Source organism: Myotis yumanensis, unplaced genomic scaffold (genome assembly GCF_028538775.1).
Source record: "Myotis yumanensis isolate MYYU_CA2020_CCGP unplaced genomic scaffold, mMyoYum1.0.hap1 SCAF_3, whole genome shotgun sequence".
NCBI lineage: Eukaryota > Metazoa > Chordata > Mammalia > Chiroptera > Vespertilionidae > Myotis > Myotis yumanensis.
The window spans coordinates 82,173,010-82,194,924 of NW_027223754.1; the positions used below are offsets into that span (position 1 = coordinate 82,173,010).

The following is a 21,915-nucleotide window of genomic DNA, read 5'->3' on the forward strand; positions in this document are numbered from 1 at the left end:
ATTCATATTCTTCATGACTTCATAATCTTGATCACATGCTATTTTATTGATTTCATCTTTTAAAATCATAAAGTACTTCTTAGTAAATATTTGAACCTTTTAAGTTTTCCAATCAGTTAATTATCTATTTTCTTTCATCTCCCTTTTTACCTACATACCTTTACTATCTTTCTTGAAACATGACAATGAAAATTGTACAAAATAATAGGGGTATAAGGCCACGATAGTTTTGTACAAAGGAAGGATGTTTTCTCTTTTGTTTCTAAAATTATTTTCAATGTAACTCCAAATCCTAAATAACTTGGTGCTCTGAATGAGTTAAACTACACAAAAGAAAGAGAAAATTTAATTTCAGGGGGAATTCTCACATATCTTTTACAATAGATTATCTTGCTTATAGCCCAAAAGTTACCAGTACCATGTGATTACAATTCCTTCTAAATTCTGACCACTTCAACCAATAGGAACGAAGTACCTTAAAGCAGCACGAAGCAGTATCCTCAACATAATCATCTGAAATATGAGTTGTTAACAAAATTTTCTGTGACTGAAGGTCACTACAAGGAGCTGGTTTAAATGTCAGTTTTCAAAAATAAGAACTTTTTGTTGTTGTTGGTAATCCTCACCCAGGGTTATTGTTTAGAGAGAGTGGAAGGGAGTGAGGGAGGGGGAAAGACAGAGAGAGAAATAACAATGAAAGAGAAACAGATCAATTATTTGCCTATTGCACGTGCCCTGACCTGGGCCAGGGTTCAAACCCGAGGCCCCTTGGTATGTGGGCTGACGCTCTATCCACGGAGAATACTGGCCAGGAAAAAATTAAGAACATTTTTGTATAAATATATTCAGTAAAAATAAAAATGTTTAACCAAAGAATAAACAAAAAACAAAAAAAAAAATGTATCCTAAAATGTAAATAAACAGGATCACAATCACTTCCAGAACTGTCCAAAGAATAAAAAGAGAGGCTCTTCTTTAAGTAAAAAGATAGGAAAATAACCCAAAGACTAATATATAAAATCAATAAATTAAAAGAATAAAAATGTCTTAGGATACATTATCACCAAAAAATACATGACAGAAAATTTCACTCTGTAAAAACACAAGTTGTTAAGTTTGCTGTTTCATCATACTGTGCACAACATGTACATCCACTAAAATAATCTACTAAAACACACATAGGGCTGAAACCGGTTTGGCTCAGTGGATAGAGCGTTGGCCTGCGGCCTGAAAGGTCCCAGGTTCGATTCCGGTCAAGGGCATGTACCTGGGTTACGGGCACATCCCCCGTAGGAGATGTGCAGGAAGCAGCTGATCGATGGTTCTCTCTCATCGATGTTTCTAACTCTCTATCTCTCTCCCTTCCTCTCTGTAAAAAATCAATAAAATATATTTTAAAAAATAAATAAATAAATAAATGAATAAATAAAACACACATAGGAATAAATTTAACCAAAGAGATGAAAGCTTAATACACTGAAAATATAAAACACTGCTGAAAGAACTTAAAGAAGACATAAATAAACAGAAAAACATCCATGGACACAGATTGGAAGACAATATTAAAATGACAATACTACCCACCCAAAGCGATCTACAGATTCAATGAAATCCCTATTAAATTTCAACAGCATTTTTTTTCATAAGTAGAAAAACATAACCTAAGATTCATATGAAATCTCAAGGGGCCCTAAACATCAAAGCAATCCTGGAAAAGAAAACAAAGCTGGAGGTCTCACACTTCCTGATTTCAAAACTTACTACAATGCTATAGCAATCCAAACAGTGTGATACTGATATAATGACAGACATATAGACTAATGGAATGGAGAGCCCAGAAATAAGCCCTTCCATATAAAGTCAACTGATTTTTGACAGGGATGCCAAGACCATCCCATGGGAAAAAGACAGTCTTTTCAGCAAATAGTGCTGGAAATACTGGATATCCACATGCAAAAGACTGAAGTTGGACCTTTACTTTACACCATATATAAAACGTAACTCAAAATGGCTCAGAGATATAAATGTAAGAACTATAACTGTAAAACTATTAGAAGAAAACATGAGGGAAAATTCATAACATTGGACTTGGCAATAATTTATTGAATATAACACCAAAAACACAGGCAACAAATAGATAAATTAGAATTTATCAAAATTAAAACCTTTGTGCATCAAAAGATACTATGAAGACAGTGAGAAGACAATCCACAGAATGAGAGAAAATATTTGCAAATCACATATCTGAGAATGAATTTATATCCAGAATACATAAAGAATTCCTACAACTCAGTAACAAAAAAGACAACCCAGTTAAAACATTGGCGAGAAGCTTAAATAGGCATTTCTACAAGATACACGAATGGCAAATAAGTACATGAAAAGATGCTCAATATCAAAACCACAATGAGTTACCACTTCACACCCTTTAGGATGGCTACTATAAAGTACAAAATAAGTATTGACAAGAATACTAGTATGAAGGAATTGGAACCTATGAATTGCTGGTGGGAATGTAAAATGGTGCAGCTACTATGGATTCCTCAACAGGTAAAACACAGAATTACAATATGATTCAGGAATACCCTGGGACTCAAACAGATACTTGTACAATTATTGTATAACTAGAGGCCCGGTGCACAAAAATTTGTGCACTGGGGGGGTGTCCCCTCGGCCCGGTCTGTGCCCTGTCGCAGTCTGGGACCCCTCAGGGAATGTCCCCAGGGGAGCGGGCCTAAGCTGGCAGTCAGACATCCCTATGGCAGCCCGGAGCCTTCAGGGGATGTCCACTTACCAGCAGGGAGCAGGCCTAAGCTGCAGTCAGATATCCTTAGCGCTGCTGAGGAGGCAGGAGAGGCTCCCACCACCACTGCTGTACTGGCAGCCGACAGCCTGGCTTGTGGCTGAGCAGAGCTCCCCCTGTTGGAGCGCACTGACCACCAGGGGGAAGCTCCTGCATTGAGCGTCTGCCCCCTGGTGGTCAGTGTGTGTCATAGTGACCAGTCATTCCCAGTTGTTCTGCTGTTAGGATCAATTTGCATATTACCCTTTTATTATATAGGATAGAACCGTGGTCGGCAAATTGTGGCTCACGAGCCACATGCAGCTCTTTGATCCCTTGAGTGTGGTTCTTCCTAAGCCTTAGGAGTACCTAATTAAGTTAATAATAATGTACCTACCTATATAGTTTAAGTTTAAAAAATTTGGCTCTCAAAAGAAATTTCAATCGTTGTACTGTTGATATTTGGCTCTGTTGACTAATGAGTTTGCCGACCACTGGGATAGAGGCCTGGTGCATGGGTGGGGGCCGGGTGGTTTGCCCTGAAGGGTGTCCCGGATCAGGGTGGGGTCCCACTGGGGTGCTTGGCCAGTCTGGGTGAGGGGCTGAGGGCCGTTTCAGACTGGCCACACCCCCTTCAGGGTGGGGGTCCTGTTGGAGTGCCTGGCCAGCCTGGTTGAGTGGCTGATGGCTGTTTACAGGCTGGCCACAGCCCCTTCAGGGTCGGGGGTCCTGCTGGGGTGCCTGGCCAGCCTGGGTGAGTGGCTGATGGCTGTTTGCAGGCTGGCCAAGCCCCCCAGTGGGGACCCTCATCCCATGAGGGTGTGGCCATCCTGGGTGAGGGGCTGATCTGTTTGCTGGCTGGCCACAGCCCCCAGCCACCCAAGCTCCCAGTGGAGGCTGGCTGGAAGCAGGTATCTGGGATTAATTTATCTTCTATAATTGAAACTTTGTTGCCTTGAGTGGAGCCCACAGCCAGCCAGGGCAGGCGGGAAGCTTGGCTTCCTCCATCGCCAGGGCAACCAAGCCTCCTGTTTGCTCCAGCTCCATGGCTGCTGGCCGCCATTTTGGTTGGGTTAATTTGCATATAGTCGCTCTGATTGGCTGCTGGGCATGGCTTGTGAGTGTACTGAAGGTATGGTCAATTTGCATGTTTCTCTTTTATTAGATAAGATAATTTATAGAATTACTTACAATAGCCAAAATTTATCAGTGTGTGAATGGACAAACAAAAAGGGGCATATACATACAACCAAATATTATTCAGCCATAAAAGTTAATGAAATTCTGATATATGCTATAACATGGCTAAATACTGAAAACTACATGCTAAGTAATATAAGCTAGAGACAAAAGGATAAAAAGTATATGATTCTACTTATATGAGGTACCTAGAATAAGCAAATTAACAGGGATAGAAAATTATATAGAGGTTACCAGAGTCTGGGGGAAGGGATGAATTGAAAGTTATTGTTTAATTGGTATAGAATTTCTATTTGGGATTATAAAAAGTTCTAGAAATAGATAGTGGTGACGGTAACACAACATTGTGAATGTATTTAATGCGAATGAATTGTACACGTAAAAATGGTACATTTTATGTTATGCATATTTTACCACAACAAAAAATAATAGATTTGGTGAGTACCTACTTATATTCCACTACTGCTAAAATGCACCTTGTTTAGAATTCCAAATTACAATTAAATGTACTGTGTGTTTGTACATGCATGTACAATGAATCTCCCTTTAAAAAGAGATCCTGGCACGCTGTGCCCACCAGATATCCTAGAACATACCTTCAAAGTTCGAAATAATTATACTTACAATTTGATTGCTATTTCAGTTATTTATCTACATCTAAATTAATAGGTCATAAGTTAAAGTAAAATACCTATCAATTCTACTGATGGTCTACACACATTTGTTTATAGTACAAGTGCTAAAAATGGACATTGTACCTGATAGAGCATGATAGGTTCTATGTTGTATCCTAAGGTATCTGCAAAGTTCTTAGCGATGACTGTTTTTCCACAACCCTACAAACAGAAACACAATCATTTAAGAGATAAATCAAAACAACCAAAAGTCAGGAAACAGAAGTTTGCAGTGAGGCTGCCATTCTTACTTTTCCTCCAATTAAACATATGTCCTTAACCATGTGAGACTGCATCATTTCAGCCAGTAGTTGTTTATGGCTTAAAGTCTGTATAAAACGTTCTGATGCAAAAGGTTGACTGAATGGCCTAGTCCCAGCTGGCACCTGTAATAAAAGAGAGGTAAATATAATAAGGATATGGTTTTCTCAAAATATTAGTAAGTAAAAGTGCATAACTGCCATTTCAAGCCCTACAAATTTCTTGCTCAATTCAATTCTATCCAGTGGTTGGCAAACTGCAGCTCGTGAGCCACATGTGGCTCTTTGGCCCCTTGAATGTGGCTTTTCCTAAGCCTTAGGAGTACCCTAATTAAATTAATAACAATGTACCTACCTATATAGTTTAAATGTAAAAAATTTGGCTCTCAAAAGAAATTTCAATCTTTGTACTGTTGATATTTGGCTGTGTTGACTAATTAGTTTGCCGACCACTGTTCTATACTTTTTTTGATATTTCAATAGAGCAGCAACTATTTTCTCATTCACAGATCTGATGATCATCAAGCACCCTCCAAATCAATCATCCCTCTAAAATGAAAGCCCCATGCTGGCAGATATTTTCATAAGAATCATGTAATCTTCATCCTATTTATAACTTAAAATAACAATGTCACTACTTGAGAATGAAGGTTTTTGTCCAAATTCCAGTTATAAGTACAGAATTTAAAATCAGTCCAATGGGACTCTCCAAAGTCACCAATGACCTGCTGACTTTTGAAATCCATGTCCATAAATCCTTTCCCACTCTTCTTTTAGTTAACCACTCAGAAGCATCTGTTCTTAAAATCTCTCCTCGAAACCCACATACCTACTTCTTCTATTTCCTATCTCCTCCTTATTAGTCTCTTATCAGAAGAAGATCTCCATGCTCTGCTGAGGACTCTGGGCTTGATCATACCATATACACATAAACCCTAAAGAACTGTAAGTTTGGAAGTGACAAGATCAGATTTGCATTTTAAAAAGATCAGCCTGGTGGTAACATAGAAGGCTAACTGGAAGCGACTAGAGGCAATGAAGTTAGAAAACTATCACTAAAAGGAAGGAAATAATGAAACCTTGCTCATACCTCATGTCTCTGGATTTACTGTTTAGAATGCCTATAATGTCCTTTCATCTTTCTACCCCCGGGCCACTGGAAAACTCTTATGTCATACTTCAAGACTTAGCTCAAGTCCCACCTCCTCTCTGAAACTTACTCTACTCCTTCTGACTCCTTATATTACTTCCTTCTCTATATCCCCATAGCCATTCCAATGCAGTCCCTATTTATCTACCTCTATCCTTTACCATTAGCTTGGTGAGGTCATTCATCTGAAGGATACAGAAAGGTATAGTGGAAAATAATCCTGTCTAGAAGTCCCAGCTGTGATATTTCCTAGCTGGTGACCATGGGTGAATTGATTACTCTCTTTCTATCAGTTTTCTAATCTGTAAAAGGGAGATAATAAAATTAACTACAGGGTTACTGGGAGATTTAATGGCATAATATATACAAAGAGACAAATGCAGTGACTAGTACACAGTAGCACTAGTAAAGCCTAATACAGAGCCTAGGTCATAGTAGACAATAATCAATGTTCAGTTTGATGAATGAGTAAAACAGTAACATGAATAAGTATTAATGATATCACATTAAAACACAACAAAAAGTCTATAATTAAAGTTTGGTCTGTCACAACATAAGAAGGCAAGCCTTTTCTTTCCTCTATTTATTTACAATTTATTTAAGTCAGCATTTTTTCCAAGTTGGGTTTCCTTGAGATAGTTTCCATCACCTCTTAAGGTTCTTAGGGAGCTCAAAGAAAGGGTTAGAAAGGATGGTAGAGCAAGCAAATGGAGCTCTATGACCAAATATCATTCCCCTCCTCTGAAAACTGTTCACTAGAACAGCTCTTCTTTCAACTGTCCCATGTAATTAACAAAGATTTTATTTAAAAAGTATGCCCTAGCTGCTAAAATTTGTTTGAAAAGACTGACTGTTTCTTACTAAGGACTCCAACTACAAAATGCTTTCATTAATCAACACTTAACTTCATTTTCTCAGAGGTCAACTTTTGCTTTTGAGAAAAGGCTATCCATATGTTTCTCCTGAACTTTTCCAGTTTAAAACATACATGACATAGATAAATATAGATACAGATATGTAGATGCTATAGAGCCAAAGAATAACAAGGGGATCATACACCCAGTGTAGGTCATAAAAATAGGCAGAACCAGGCACATCTTAGAAAGTATAAACTCTGGCCCTGGACAGTGTAGCTCAGGTGGTTGGAGCATCATCTCATACACCTAAAGGTGGCAGGTTTGATTCTGGTCAAGGCATATATCCAAGTTGCAAGTTGTTCAATCCCCAGGCTTGGTGCTTAAGAGAGGCAATCAATTGATGTTTCTCACATTGATGTTTCTCTCTCTCTCTCCTTTCCTCTCTCTTAAAACATATTTTTTAAAGTATAAACTCTGACTCATTACCTTAATGGTCACCTCTTTTCCTGCAATCCGGACAGTAACAGAAGCTTGGGAGATGTGATTTTCAGTCATCCTCTCCACTCTCACAATCTCTTCAGGAAGCAAAGAGCTTCTTGAATCTTGGAGTTCAAACCGCTGTAAAATTACAAGAAAATCATGGACTTTTTATTTTAGTATTATTGTTGGATATCTTGAAGATTCTGTCTTATTAGAACTGAAACTCACTCTACATTATAAAGGTAGAGGTAAAAAAATTAATGAGAATTTTTTTCCTACTTTCATGAATACCATTCTACTTACGCCAATTACTAGAAGTGATATGAAAATAGTCCCCAAATTTTACTAAGGACAGGAAATGGAATTATTGAATTTCTGACTGGTAGAAGTTTGCAGCCTACATTTCTTGATAATAAAAATGTCCAGTTTCCTAGAAAGGGATGATGAAACTCATGAAAACATGTAAAGTAAAATAAGGCCTGTATTAGTTGATTTCTTAAATAAACTGACCTGAAATTCATGAAACCAGAACTTGCTAGACATAATTCTGCTGTTTGTGTGTGTGGTTAGCTTAACTGATTACAATGAATTATAACAACCAATCTTCCACAGTATCTGGCACAGTGCCTTCTACAGTGTAGGTTCTCAATATTTATCAAACTGGATTTAAAAGGCCAACACCATTGACTCTTTCTCCATGTGGGCCAATTAGCAATGCTCTAACACTTGGTGATACCCCCTAGTTACGTAAAAAAGGCACAGAGAAAACACAAATAAGTATATGAAAAACGAGAATACTAATTTAAAATTAATTAAATACTATGGCCTACTAATAGCAGCATGTTCAATATGAAAAGCTTAATTCATTTTAGTATTAAACAGGCAGAAATAATTGCTCCCCCAATCCAACCATAACATTATCACTACAGTGAAAGATTGAACCTCAATGAAAGAATAGATCACCATTTACTCAACAGAATGACACAACCCAAGAAAATAGATTTTTTTAAAGAAAACTATCTTCAACCTCAACATTCTAAACATAGCAGACTAGTTCAAATCTTCGTTTGGTATCATAAGTATTTAAGACAATCACTCACTCCTTTCCCCAAACCTAAGAAAAGTTATCTGTTAGTGCTACTACACAGAGTAAGTTTTACACTTTATACATTTTACATATGCAAATTCCCATAGTATCACATAATTTGGTAGGAACTGCTTCTATGTCATAGGCATATGACAATTATTGACACTTCAAGTTCTTGCAAAAAATCACACTGTATTTTGAAGGAGATTTAATAGGATAGGAATAAGACCTTAGCCAAGTGTTTAAATTCATGAGAGTTTAGAACCTAGAGCCATTACATTCTAAGAAAACAAACATATGTACTTAACGGTATGTTTTTACCCCACCTATAATACTGTCAGTCTAAGTCAGCGGTTCTCAACCTGTGGGTCGTGACCCCTTTGGGGGTTGAACGACCCTTTCACAAGGGTTGCCTAAGACCATCGGAAAACACATATATAATTACATATTGTTTTTGTGATTAATTACTATGCTTTAATTATGTTCAATTTGTAACAATGAAATTGGGGGTCACCACAACATGAGGAACTGTATTAAAGGGTCGAGGCATTAGGAAGGTTGAGAACCACTGGTCTAAGTTAATATAGGATTGATGTCAGAGCACTTATATTCCAGAAATGAAAATAATGCCTTGAACCATTTGCTAAACTGGTTACATCATTATAAATAATTCAAGCTAAAATATTTCAGTAGAATAATAATAGTAGGCTAGAATAAACTAAGATAGTAAAAGAACTCAAGTTGAAAGGTGAATTACCATTGCCAGCATAGGAAATTTAGAAGACTGTTGATCAAAAAGGCAACTGAGGAGTAAAATCCTATGTAATAAAAGCCTAAAAAGCTGTATCCAGTGTCAGGTGGGCCGTTCAACCAAAGCGTAATCTATATATATAAAAGCCTAATATGCAAAGTGTCTCCTCAGGAGTTCAACCAAGCGGGAGTTCAATCACTCGCTATGATGTGCGCTGACCACCAGTGGGCAGCGCAGAACGAAAGTAGGCCCAGGTCAGTAGCCAGGGAAGGAAGGCCCCTGCTGGCAGCTGGCAGCCACTAGGGACCCTACCCATGCATGAATTTCATGCACTGGGCCTCTAGTATGCTAATAATAAGCTAAGGCCACTCAACAGCTCGCTATGATGTACACTGACCACCAGGGTGCAGACAGTCAACCGGTCGACCAATCGCTATGATGTGCACTGACCACCAGGGGGCAGACGCTCCAACTGGTAGGTTAGCTTGCTGCTGGGGGTCTGACCAATTGGGACTGAGCGAGACAGGCCGAACACGCCCTGGAGCCCTCCCACGGTCCCTTCCTGGCTGGCCAACCTCCCATGTGCCTCCCAGCCCCGATTGTGCACTGGTAGGGTCCTTCGACCTGGCCTGCACCCTCTCGCAATCCGGGACCCCTCGGGGGATTTCGGAGAGCCAGTTTCGGCCTGATCCCACAGGCCAGGCCAAGGGACCCCACTGGTGTACAAATTCGTGCACTGGGCCTGTAGTAGATATATAATTATTATAGGCTACATCTTAGCAAGATGCAGAAAACCAAGTTTATTTACTTTATCATTTTATATTAATGACTATTTCCTGTGAAACCTTGAATTTCAATTAAACAAACAGTACCAATGTGTTTTTGTTACACTTTCTTTGGGATTACATTATTTGAACTGTGAAATATCTACACTAATAAAAGAGAAACATACAAATTGGTGTCACTCCACTACATTCACCAGCCAATCAGATGAGTATGCAAATTAACCCAACAAAGATGGCGGTTAATTTGAATACATAGGCGCCCAGCAGCCTGGGTCCCGGGAACATCATCGGCACCCAGGTCACTCCGAGGTGGCCCCATGTGGGCCCTGAGCAGCATAGGAAGGGCCTGAGCCAGGGGGCTCCTGGGCAGGGGCGGAGAAGGCCATCGGAGCTGCGGGGGGGCCCCTGCCCAAGCTTAAAGCCTCGGCCAGAGGCATCAGGCCTGGGCGTGGGGCAGAACCGGCGATCAGAGGGGTCTGGGGCTCCCCTGCCCAGGCTTGACACCTGGTTCAGAGGCGTCAGGCATGGGCGAGGGGCCGATCCAGCGATCGGAAGCTGATGGGGGTCGACGCCTCTAGCTGAGGCGTCAGGCCTGGGCGGGGGGCCAAGCCGGAGATCGGTGTGAACTACAGAGGAAACACCTTTTCTGACCACTCATTGGCTAAGCTCCCAGTATGCCACTGGTAATAGTCTTAGTAACTTGGGTAATAAGAATCCAAAAAGGTGATCTAGGGTTTTTCACCACACACCTGGCAAAAAAAAAAAAAGGTCCGCTGCTGGAGGGCTAAGAAATGTCATATCCTGCTCTAGCCAGTTTGGCTCAGTGGATAATGCCTCGGCCTGCCAACCGCAGGGTCTGGGTTCAATTCTGACCAAGGGCATGTACCTAGGTTGCAGGCTCCTCCCTGGCCGGGCCCAGGTCAGGACTCATGCAGGAGGCAACCAATCATAGTGTTTCTCTCACTTTGATGTTTCTCTCTGTCTTTTCCTTTCTCTTCCACATTCTCTAAAAATCAATGGAAAAATATCCTCAGGTGAGGATAAAAAAAAATAATAAAGAAATGTCATATTCTATGAAAGACACATCTTGAAAATGCCTAAAGAAAGTTGTCATTTTTTCATGGTGAAGGGACTGGAGTCCGTGTTGATGAAAAAACCTTGGTGGCTGCAGTGACTGACAGTGGCTGCAGCAGCGGGGTGATGGGGCTGGTGCCTTCCCCTAATCAGCCCAGTTGCCTCCCACAAAGGGAGGCCAGACTGCAGCTTAGGCCCGCACCCCAAGGGGAGCAGGGAGCAGGCCTAAGCCATCAGTAGGACATCCCCTGAGGGCTCCCAGTATGTGAGAGGGGGCAGGCTGGGATGAGGAACACCGCCCCCCTCCAGTGCACGAATTTCGTGCACCGGGCCCCTAGTAATTAAATAAAAGGAAATGTAAATCACAAGGATGTTGGTCTGCAAGGCCTCCATATTCACCCTCACAATTCCCAATCCTGACCCACCAAGCTATTTATTTTCTTCATACCCTTTTCTAAGCTTTTGACCACTAACAGAGAAAATCACCGTACCATATTGTCTGGCTACTGAATAAATATGATGTAGCCTCCAGTCTCTGCTGGGCTCTTCCCAAAGCCCTTTAGCAACTGATATAAACCATTACTTTTCTCCTTAGGAGTCTATCTGAACTCATTCTTCCCTGTCTCAGCAGGTAATCTAGTTGCTTCTGCCATCCACATCAGAGCCTTCAGGCACATACACCTTCACACTTCACAAGAATATTAACCCCATTAGAGCAATATCAAAATGTATCTATTTGGTTCACTCTAAATCTCCAGAACCTAGAATCAGACAAAAAGAACATAGTCAATGGTCAGGAAAGATTTGTTAAATGAATAAACAAATTAAATTATTTTTCCTTCATCCTCAAAATCATCTACATTTTCATCAATGCTTAATTCTTTCCCACTGTCTCAGTAAAAAGGACTTCTCCTTTCATTATGAGTTGATGGAAAATCAGTAGAAGTCTACTTTCTCCATCTCAGGTTATGATCATTCCAGTTGCTAGGTACAAAATATGTTTTCCACTATTCCAAATCAGGGTACAATGATGCTCTGGAAATGTCCTTTCCTGCCTCCCCCAGACCATATTTCTATAAGTATTTTCCATGCTCTCCACAGATTTTATCCCTTTTTCCTATGAAGTCATTTGTCTCCCCATTCCAAGAAACAAACAAAAAGCCATTTCTTAATTCTACATCATCCTTGAGTGACCCACCACCTATTTGTTTCTGCTCACCATCAAACTTATTTTACAAGTAAGTAAATAATCACTGTTTCAGCTTGCTCATCTCTGAGTTACTATTTGGCCCACTAATTTATGGCTTACAATCCCACCACTCTATTTGCACTGCTCCTGGTAAGTCAACCAATAATATCCTATTTACCAAATTAAATAAATTACTTTTCTTATTTTACTGTTTCCTCCTTCTCAGTCTCTCTTGCAGGTCCTTCTTCACTACCTGAGCAGTACATGTTAGGTTACTTTAAGAGTGGATCTTTTATATTTTTTACCTATGTTCACTTTGTAAATAATCTTATCCAGTTTGACTCCCACTTTTCTCTCTCCTAGAAATACAGACTACTCTCTTAAACTCCTGATTTGTATATGCAACTGCCCCTTGACATTTCCACTTGCATTTTAAATTCAATAAACACAAGACTCAGGTCTTGATCTTCCTCCCATGTTCTCTATCTCCAACTTCATCATTCCAGGTGCTCAGTCCAAAAAGCTTGAAATTATCCTTAACTCTTTGTCTCAACCCTACTTCCAATTCTTCAGCATATCACATTCTATCTTCAAAATATGACCCAAAAGCAACCACTTCTTACCAAGCTCAAAGCTGGTCAAAGCCACACTGTCTTAACTAGATTACGACAACAACCTACCAACTGTTTTTTCCCTACTTTCACCCTTATTCTCCACAGTCTACTCACTTTTTAGTAACTTGAGTGAGCCTGTTAAGAGGTTCAGTTTAAGAGCTTCCTATGCGCAAAATCTTATAATGACACTAGTGCCTGGTGCATGGATTCATGGACAATGAAAGGAAATTAATTAGAAGAAATATTTTAATATCACTATCTTCCCTTTTTCTATAATAGAAGTGTCAACCAAATTCAACCTGAAGTCATTTTCAAGGTCCACCATTTCTTACTTCTTTTCAGTCAGGTCAAGTTTCTAAGTTTTCTAAATCTCCATTTTCTGGCTAATGAAAAGAAAATAGGATTCCACTGAGTCTCCTATCTACCTACTCCAGGACTTCTGTGAGGATCAAATGAGATGGGGCATGGGAAAACGCTTCACAGACATTTGGCTAAAGTATAAAATGTGTCCACCTGGCTATAAAGCAAGTCGTGTTCCTGGGCTGAATAAACTCCAAGGAGGCTAGTTGCTAGGGAGAGGAAGCTGGGTGTTGCTATGTGACGTCATTACCCGGCACCCACAGCCGTTTCTGGGCTGGGCTGTGGGCCGCATTTTGCGCCATGGGGTCTCAGTAGCATCAGCTGTGATTTGGTAAGGTGTCACTCCAGGGTGGTGGCGGAGCCTGTGTCCCACTTGGGGGAAGCCAAGAGTTGCTTTGTGGACGCCAGGTCCGCAGTGCCATTTATTATTAAACTAGAGGCCTGGCGAATGAAATTCATGCATGGGGGGGGGGCGGTTCTCTTAGCCCGACCTGTGCCCTCTTGCAGTCTGGGAACCCTCTTGTCACTCTGAGGTGGTAGAGGGGCCTGTGTCCCACTTGGGGGAAGCCAAGGGTGGCTTTGCCGGCACCAGGTCCGCGGTGCCATTTCTCTGTAAATGGACAGTGTGTGTCAAGGCAGCTTCTGCGTTGAGCGTCTGGCCCCTGGTGATCAGTGCGCATCATAGCGACCAGTCGGATGGTCGGACACGTAGCATATTAGCCTTTTATATATATAGATTATATCTCATTCAAACTGAAGGCAATAACCTATAAAGCCCCACATGATCTAACATCCTTTACCTAGTGACCTCATGTCCTCCTCACCTCTTCTTCCCTCACCCTGTCCCCCTCACACTGTCCTTTGCTATTCATAAGATACCCTAGGAGTGCTCCTGCCTCAGGGCTTTTACACTGATTATTCCTTCTCCTTCAAAAGCTTTCCTCCCAAAAATGGAACTCCCATTGACCCAGTAATCCCACTCCTAGGAATATATCCCAAGAAATAAGAAACACCAATCAGAAAGGATATATGCACCCCTAAGTTCATAGCAGCACAATTTACAATAGCTAAGATTTGGAAACAGCCTAAGTGCCCATCGTCAGATGAGTGGATTAAAAAACTGTGGTACATCTAAGTACACAACAGAATACTACGCTGCTATAAAAATGAAGGAACTTTTACCATTTGCAACAACATGGATGGAACTGGAGAGCATTATGCTAAGTGAAATAAGCCAGTCGGAGAAAGATAAATATCACATGATCTCACTCAAATGTGGGATATAATGATCAACATAATCTGATGAACAAGAATAGATCCAGAGATAAATGGCAGGGGAGGGGGCGGTTAGAGAGCAACCAAAGGACTTGTATGCATGCATATTAGCATAACCAATGGACACAGACACTGGAGCAGTGGGGCTTGCCCAGGGTGGGAATGGCTGGGGCAGTGGGGTCAAGCAGGAAAAAAGGAGATATATGTAAAACTTTAGGCAAAAAGAGAGAGAGAGAGAGAAACAAAAACTAAAAAAATGAGTTCATACCAATTTCTCCAATTCCAGTATAATATCTGAGGGTTCTTTCATCCTCCCTTTCTATTTATAAATTCCTGCTCCAACAGTGAAAAATGCAGATCTTATTCTCCTCAATATATTCACTTATTTGTTCAATTGATTTACATATTTACTCAGTATAACCAATCTCCCAACCACACCAGCCACCTAAATGCTTGCTGCCCCCATCTTTGGCATGCCAATACCCCTATGCCTACAAAGTAAGAAAAGGCAAAGGAAGAGACAGAAAAGTAGGAAAGGAGAAAGGAAGAGATGGGAAGAGGGTAGAAAAGAGAAGGGAAGGGAAGGGGGAGTGGGTGGGGTAGGCGACGGGTAAGGAAAAGAGAAAGGGGAAGGGAAAAGGAAAGGGAAAGGGAAAGGGAGAAGATACTTACTTTTAAAACATCTTCCACAGCCATCTTCCCTTCCTGTCCTAGTAAAATAGTGTATGGGTAAAGCCAGTGGATTGCATGTTTGATTGACATCATAGGAAAGGAATTCTATTTAGGAGCAAAAACATGTATGAGTGAGGAACATCTAAAATAAATTTGAAAAATTATCTGAAATGTACATATGATATTAAAATTACCTTATAAACAATAACCAATATGGTACTCCTATTTCCCAAAAGTCTACATAAGCACATATTCAGTATTTCCTCTTTTCTTCCTGTTCCACTCCCTTTCCTTTGGTAAGCTCTCCCATACCCACCTTTAGCTACCATCTATGTGTTGATGACTTCCTTGTTTATATCCCTAGTCCTGACCTTTCTTGAACTCTAGACTTGAACTCTCAATTGCACACTAGACCTGACTATATGAATATCCCATTGTCCCCCATTTAGCATGTCTGAAACTACATGTCTGAACACATCTACATACCCTACTTGTCCCAAACTCCCTTCTCCTCTATCTTTATTCCTAATCTTAATTAATCTCATCCACATTCACCTAGCTTCAAAGTTATAAATTGCTTTCTCAATTCAGTTCACCTTACTTTTAAAAGTCTATTAACAGAGACAATTAGAGAAAACTTAGTATAGACCCTCTATTAGATGATATAGAATTATTGTTAATATGATAATGGTGTTTGGTTATGTAAGAGAATGTCCTAATTCTGAGAAGTTGCATACTGAAGTATTAAAAATGTTCACTGTTGTGGCCCTAACCGGTTTGGCTCAGTGGATAGAGCATTGGCCTGCGGACTGAAGGGTCCCGGGTTCGATTCCAGTCAAGGGCATGTACCTCGGTTGCGAGCACATCCCCAGTAGGGGGTGTGCAGGAGGCAGCTGATCGATGTTTCTAACTCTCTATCCCTCTCCCTTCCTCTCTGTAAAAAATCAATAAAATATATTTAAAAATAAAAAAGAAAAAAGAAAACTCACAAAAAACAAACAAAAAAAGGGCCTAGCTGGGTCTGTAAAAGTGACGAAGTTGGGACGCTTTTAAAAAAAAAAGAAAGGATGTTAACTGTTGTGTACTTTCAAATGGTCCAGAAAAAAAAAAAAATCAGAGAGCAAGCAAATGTGGCAATATGTTAACAATTGATGATTTTATTTGAAGGAATTAGAGATGTTCATTTTAATATTTTTTAACCCTTTTTAGATTTAAGAATTGTCCAAGTAAAAAGTTCTGAGCAAAAACAAAAAGAATGAAAAGTAAAAGACATAATAAAAAGGATAAGAAAAACTGTTCTAGATGTATAGAACAATATGAGCAATACCTGGGAAACCTAACTCACCAACTCTCAGGAAATACAAAATAAATTGCAAGATAAGTTTTAAAAATGTCTCATCTAGGTGATATCTCATTGTGACTTTAATTCTCTCTGATTAGTGACATTGAGCATCTTTTCATATCTATTGGCCACCTGTATGTCCTCTTTTGGAGCAGTGTCTATTCAGGTCTATTGCCCTTTTTTTTTTTTAATATATTTTTATTGATTTTTTACAGAGAGGAAGGGAGAGAGATAGAGAGTTAGAAACATCGATGAGAGAGAAACATCGATCAGCTGCCTCCTGCACATCCCCCACTGGGGATGTGCCTGCAACCCAGGTACATGCCCTTGACTGGAATCGAATCCGGGACCCTTGAGTCCGCAGTCCGACGCTCTATCCACTGAGCCAAACCAGTCAGGGCTATTGCCCATTTTTTAATTGGATTGTTTGTCTTCCTGGTATTGAGTTGTATGAGTTTTTTATATATTTTGGAAATTAACCCCTTATCAGATGTATCATTGTCAAATATGTTCTTCCATTCAGTGGGCTCCCTTTTCATTTTGTTGGTTTCTTTTGCTGTGCAGAAGCTTTTTAGTTTGATGTAATCCCATTTCTTTATTTTTTCCTTTGTTTCCCTTGCCCTAGGATGCAAATTAAAACCACAATGAGCTATCACTTCGCACCTGTCAGAATGGCTACCATCAATAAATCAACAAACAAGTGCTGGCAAGGATGTGGTGAAAAGGGACGCATGCACTATTGGTGGGAATGCAAACTAGTGCAGCCATTGTGGAAAATAGTATGGCGTTTCCTCAAAAAAATTAAAAATGGAAGTGCCTTTTGACCTAGTGATACCACTTCTGAGAATATATCCTAAGAATCCCAAAACACCAATTCAAAAGAATATCCGCACCCCCATGTTCATAGCAGCATTATTTACAACTAGAGGCCTGGTGCATGAAAATTCCTGCTCTGGGGGGGGGTACCTCAGCCCAGCCTGCGCCCTCTTGCAGTCTGAGACCCCTCAGGGAATGTCCACCTGCTGGCTTAGGCCCCCTCCCCAGGGGATCGGGCCTAAGCTGCCAGTCAGACATCCCTTTGGCAGCTTAGGAGCCCTCAGGGGATGTCCAACTGATGGCTTAGGCCTGCTCCCCATAGGGAGCCGCAGTCAGATATCTTGAGCACTGCCAAGGAGGCAGGAGAGACTCCCGCCACTGCTGCTGTGCTCGCAACTGTCAGCTTGGCTTGTGGCTGAGTGGAACTCCCCCTGTGGGAGAGCACTGACCACCAGGTGGCAGCTCCTGTATTGAGCATCTGACCCCTGGTGGTCAGTGCGCGTCATAGCGACCAGTCGGTCCGCTGTTAGGGTCAATTTGCATATTACCCTTTTATTATATAGGATAGCCAAATCTGCAAACAGGCCAAGTGCTCATCAGTAGATAAATGGATCTGGAAATAGGCCAAGTGCCCATCAATAAATGGGGGGATAAAAAAAAGTGGTGGCACATTTACACAATGGAATACTACTCAGCCGTAAATATAAAGAAATCTTTCCTTTTGTGACAGCATGGATGGACCTGGAGATTATTATGCTAATTGGAATAAGCCAGTCAGAGAAAGGCAAATACCATATGATCTCACTTATATGTGGTATCTAATAAACAAAATAAACTGACGAACAAAAACAGTAGCATGGATATAAGGTACAGACTGACAGCTGTTAGAGGGAAGGGAGGAGGGAGACTGGATAAAAGTAGATGAAGAGATTAGCCAAAGAACATATATGTATAACTGATAGACAGAGACAACAGTAAGGTGATGACCAGAAGAAAGCGGGGGTGAAAGCTGGGTGGAGATGGGCAAAGTGGAAGAAAAATGGGGTCATCTGTAATAGTGTCAAGAATTAAAATAAACTTTTAAAAAAGATAAAAATAAATCAAATTAAAATGTCTCATCTAGGTGGTGTTCCCACTACCTCAAATTAGGCTCCTTGGCAGAGTCTCTCACTAACTATTTTAACAGTCTATATGCTCCCTGTGCATCCAGGCTCTCCCCATCCCTCCTCCTGCAAACAGAGGTATCTTCCTCCAACCTGTAAATGAACTTTTGCTCAGCCCTGTATATCTGATTGCTACACACCTGACCTACTTAATAATGTTTGATGGGCCACTTCTTCCATATAATAAAATCCAGACAACTTTACTCACCATGTAAAGCACTTCACTCTAAGGTTCTAATCCCTCTCTTCACTACACAGGCTTGCTCTAGTGACACAACTTATTCTCCAAACATACCAGGCCCTTTTATGATTCAACACCCTTGTAAGTGCTGTCCCCTCTACCTAGAGGGCCTTTCCACCCTCCAGATACTACTGTCATGACTTTTGTGATACTGTGGTGGACAATGTCAGTGCTCTACCAAATCCCTCCAGATCTGTCCTTATCTTTTCTGTGCATCCAGCTTTCCCTTCAAGCAGCCAGTTGTTATAGGTCTCCCTCCATCTTTTGAAGATGTCCCTTGAGCTCCTAGAGCCAGCTTTGCTCAAGGCTGAGAGATTAGCTAGTGCCTGGGAACTTGTGTACTCTGGGACGGCCATTTACCATTGACTGATAGTGCTAGAATGTGAAAGCCCCAGCTCCCTCACATCAGGTAGAGGCAAGTCTGAGTCACAACATACACTAGAGCATACCTCTGTGTGATCAGGCTAAAGTCTTTCTCTCTGTGGAATTTTCACTTGAGTTGCATCTCTACCTTCCCCGCTTTAAGACTGTAAGCTCTTTAAGGGCTCAGAACATACCATTGGTCTCTGTCCAGTCTGCTGCACTGCACAATAAATTAATCTCAGTTCTGACAATATTTAAAAAGAATATGTCAAGCAGACTGAAGTGATGAATATCCAAGGATGAACTTTTAAATTCTTTGCCACATTTGGGTACACCAGTCATTAATTTATTCTATACATACCAGGATTTGAACTGCAGCTGGTAAACTATCTAAAGGAAAATCTGGAAGTCCTAGAGTAGAAGATTCTTGGGAACAGAGTGTGGTAGCAAAGGACAAAAGCTGAGAAACTCTAGGGGAAAAAAATAAATGGTATTAAAAATTTATTCTAATAGTTTTCATATATAATGTGCACAAATATGTTAAATTTAAGAAAATGATATCTACTATTAAATTATTAAGGAACAAGAGCTCCACATTAAAATATTCCATTTAAAACTCAGAAGATGATTAGATAACAGATCTGTTTCTGACATCCATCAAAATATGTTGTTTTTCATAACCTGGCAGCCTCACATCACAATCTCAATCTAAACCTATCTCGAGCCACCAGCAGCTTTTTATAGCCTCAAAAATGAGACATATTCTCATATCCCATGCTTTTAAAAATATTCTTGGAATTCCTTAATTCCATTATCTATCTGGCAAAGCCTACTCATTCTTTAGGACCCATCTCAAATACCAATGCCTTATGAAGTCCATAGAAACTCTCAACTACAATTTGAAAGTATTACCTTATTATACTGTGTTAAACTATGTTAAATATTTGAATTATCTTTAGCCTCTTCAAGATGATGAGTTTCTTACCATCAAATATCATGTCTTTACCATAATTTTTATCTTATCATCTTCTTTGTTATTTTTATCATAAGCACTTACCACAACTACTAAAAAATTCTTCAAAGAATTGTTGTCAAATGAATGAAGGAATCAATCAATGGGCAATACAAATTCAATGTTAAGTGTCCAGATATTTACATAAAAATATATAAATGTATAGCTGACTTACTTTTCAGCAGAAACATTGGATCCAACAGAATATAACAGTTGAAGTTGGTCCTAAAATACATAGAAACATCAAAACAATTAATAAGGAACATAATAGATTAAATACAAATTTTTTCTAAACAATCCAACCTTTGAATTAATCAGACACTAAGTAATTAAGAGCAAAAAATACTTTACTGATACATTTCATTTTCTAAAAAAAGTAACCTTAAAAAATCAGAGCTCTAGTCCACATTGCTCAGTGGTTAGAGCGTCAGTCTGCAGACCAAAGGGCCACAGGTTTGATTCCAGGTCAAGGGCATGTACCAGGGTTGCAGGTTAGTTCCCTGCCCAGTCAGGGTGTATGTGGGAAGCAACCAATTGATGTGTCTCTCTCATATCCATGCTTCTCTCTCTCTCCCCCGACCACTCTCTAAAAAATAAAATAAAATAAAATAAAATAAAATAAAATAAAATAAAATAAAGGAGGAGTGTTAAGATGGCAGCTGGCAGGACAGCAGTGAGGGAGAGAGTGAGTGAGGGAGCGAAAAGGTAGTGTATGGACGTGTGGTGTGTGTGTGAGTGAGGGACAGTTAGATCCTGCAGGGGAGGGCATATTGAGCTCTCCTAGATGGGGAGCCCCTGATACCACTGCAAGCACTCCAGGGGAGGCTGGCTCTGGAACAGAAACCACGCAATCTTGAAGGGGAGAGCTGCCGTGACTAGAAGCCCAGCCTCACCACCACCTAGACTGTCCAAAGACACCATCCGGGACCCTGTACCACTCTGGCCAAAGACCTGCTACCTCAACTATAGATACACAGCCTCCAGGACCCCAGCCTCCCTGGCCACAGCCTCCTGTGAGCCCCGGAGTATGCTCCTTCCCGCTAAGGCCGCCACTTCAGTCACAGGATCCGTACAACTAGGCACCTGGACCGCTTAATGAGACTCAGAGTACCCACCCCTACTAACAAGCACACTGCAGGGTCTGCCCACTGGCTCGGTCAGAGTATTCGGGCAGGCTCCACCTTCTGGCACAGACAGAATTGTCACCTGGCGCACGCCCTACCCCCAGCCCAAGTCAGAGCTGCTGGTGCTACCTGGTGCGCCCAACCACAGGTCACAGAACCACACTGCATGTGCACTGCCAGAGGGACCTAGGGCACCATCTTACCTTGAGTGCCAAGGTCACACAGTGAATTGCATGCAAGAGGGCTCTGGGCCCTCACAGGGAGTCGCACACCAGAGGAACTGTGCATGCACCCCTACCGACCTGAAGAATCTGAAGTGGACAACTGAGAAACCAGAACTGGGGGAGAAACAGGGGTGTGTGAGGGGGGACTCAGAGCAGAGACAATAAAGGGGTGACACAAAAGGCAGACCCAGCCTCTGGTCTAGTGAGTCCCAGATCACTGAACCGCTAGGGGCTTCAACGCCTCAGACCCCAAGTAGGAAGCCCAGGGCCAGAAAGAGAGAGCAAAAATGGGGAGACAAAGAAACAACCCTCAAAGGAAAGAAAAGGAGGAATTGCCAGCACAGGAACTAAATGAAACGGAGGTGTGCAATATGTCAGAAAAAGAATTCCGAGTAAGGGTCATGCAGTTCCTAAACCGGC

General features: G+C 40.9%; 1 protein-coding gene across 1 annotated transcript in view; it reads right to left on the reverse strand.

The window, feature by feature from the left end:
• The window catches only part of VWA8 (von Willebrand factor A domain containing 8), a 386,454-nt gene that overhangs the window by 292,528 nt on the left and 72,011 nt on the right, over positions 1 to 21,915 (reverse strand). The window contains exons 7-12 of the mRNA XM_070409005.1: positions 20,323 to 20,372; positions 19,497 to 19,605; positions 15,211 to 15,315; positions 7,410 to 7,541; positions 4,908 to 5,042; positions 4,741 to 4,818 (exon numbers count right to left, since the gene is read on the reverse strand). Of these exons, the coding sequence (XP_070265106.1) occupies positions 4,741 to 4,818; positions 4,908 to 5,042; positions 7,410 to 7,541; positions 15,211 to 15,315; positions 19,497 to 19,605; positions 20,323 to 20,372 (609 nt within the window). The remainder of the gene's footprint in view (positions 1 to 4,740; positions 4,819 to 4,907; positions 5,043 to 7,409; positions 7,542 to 15,210; positions 15,316 to 19,496; positions 19,606 to 20,322; positions 20,373 to 21,915) is intronic.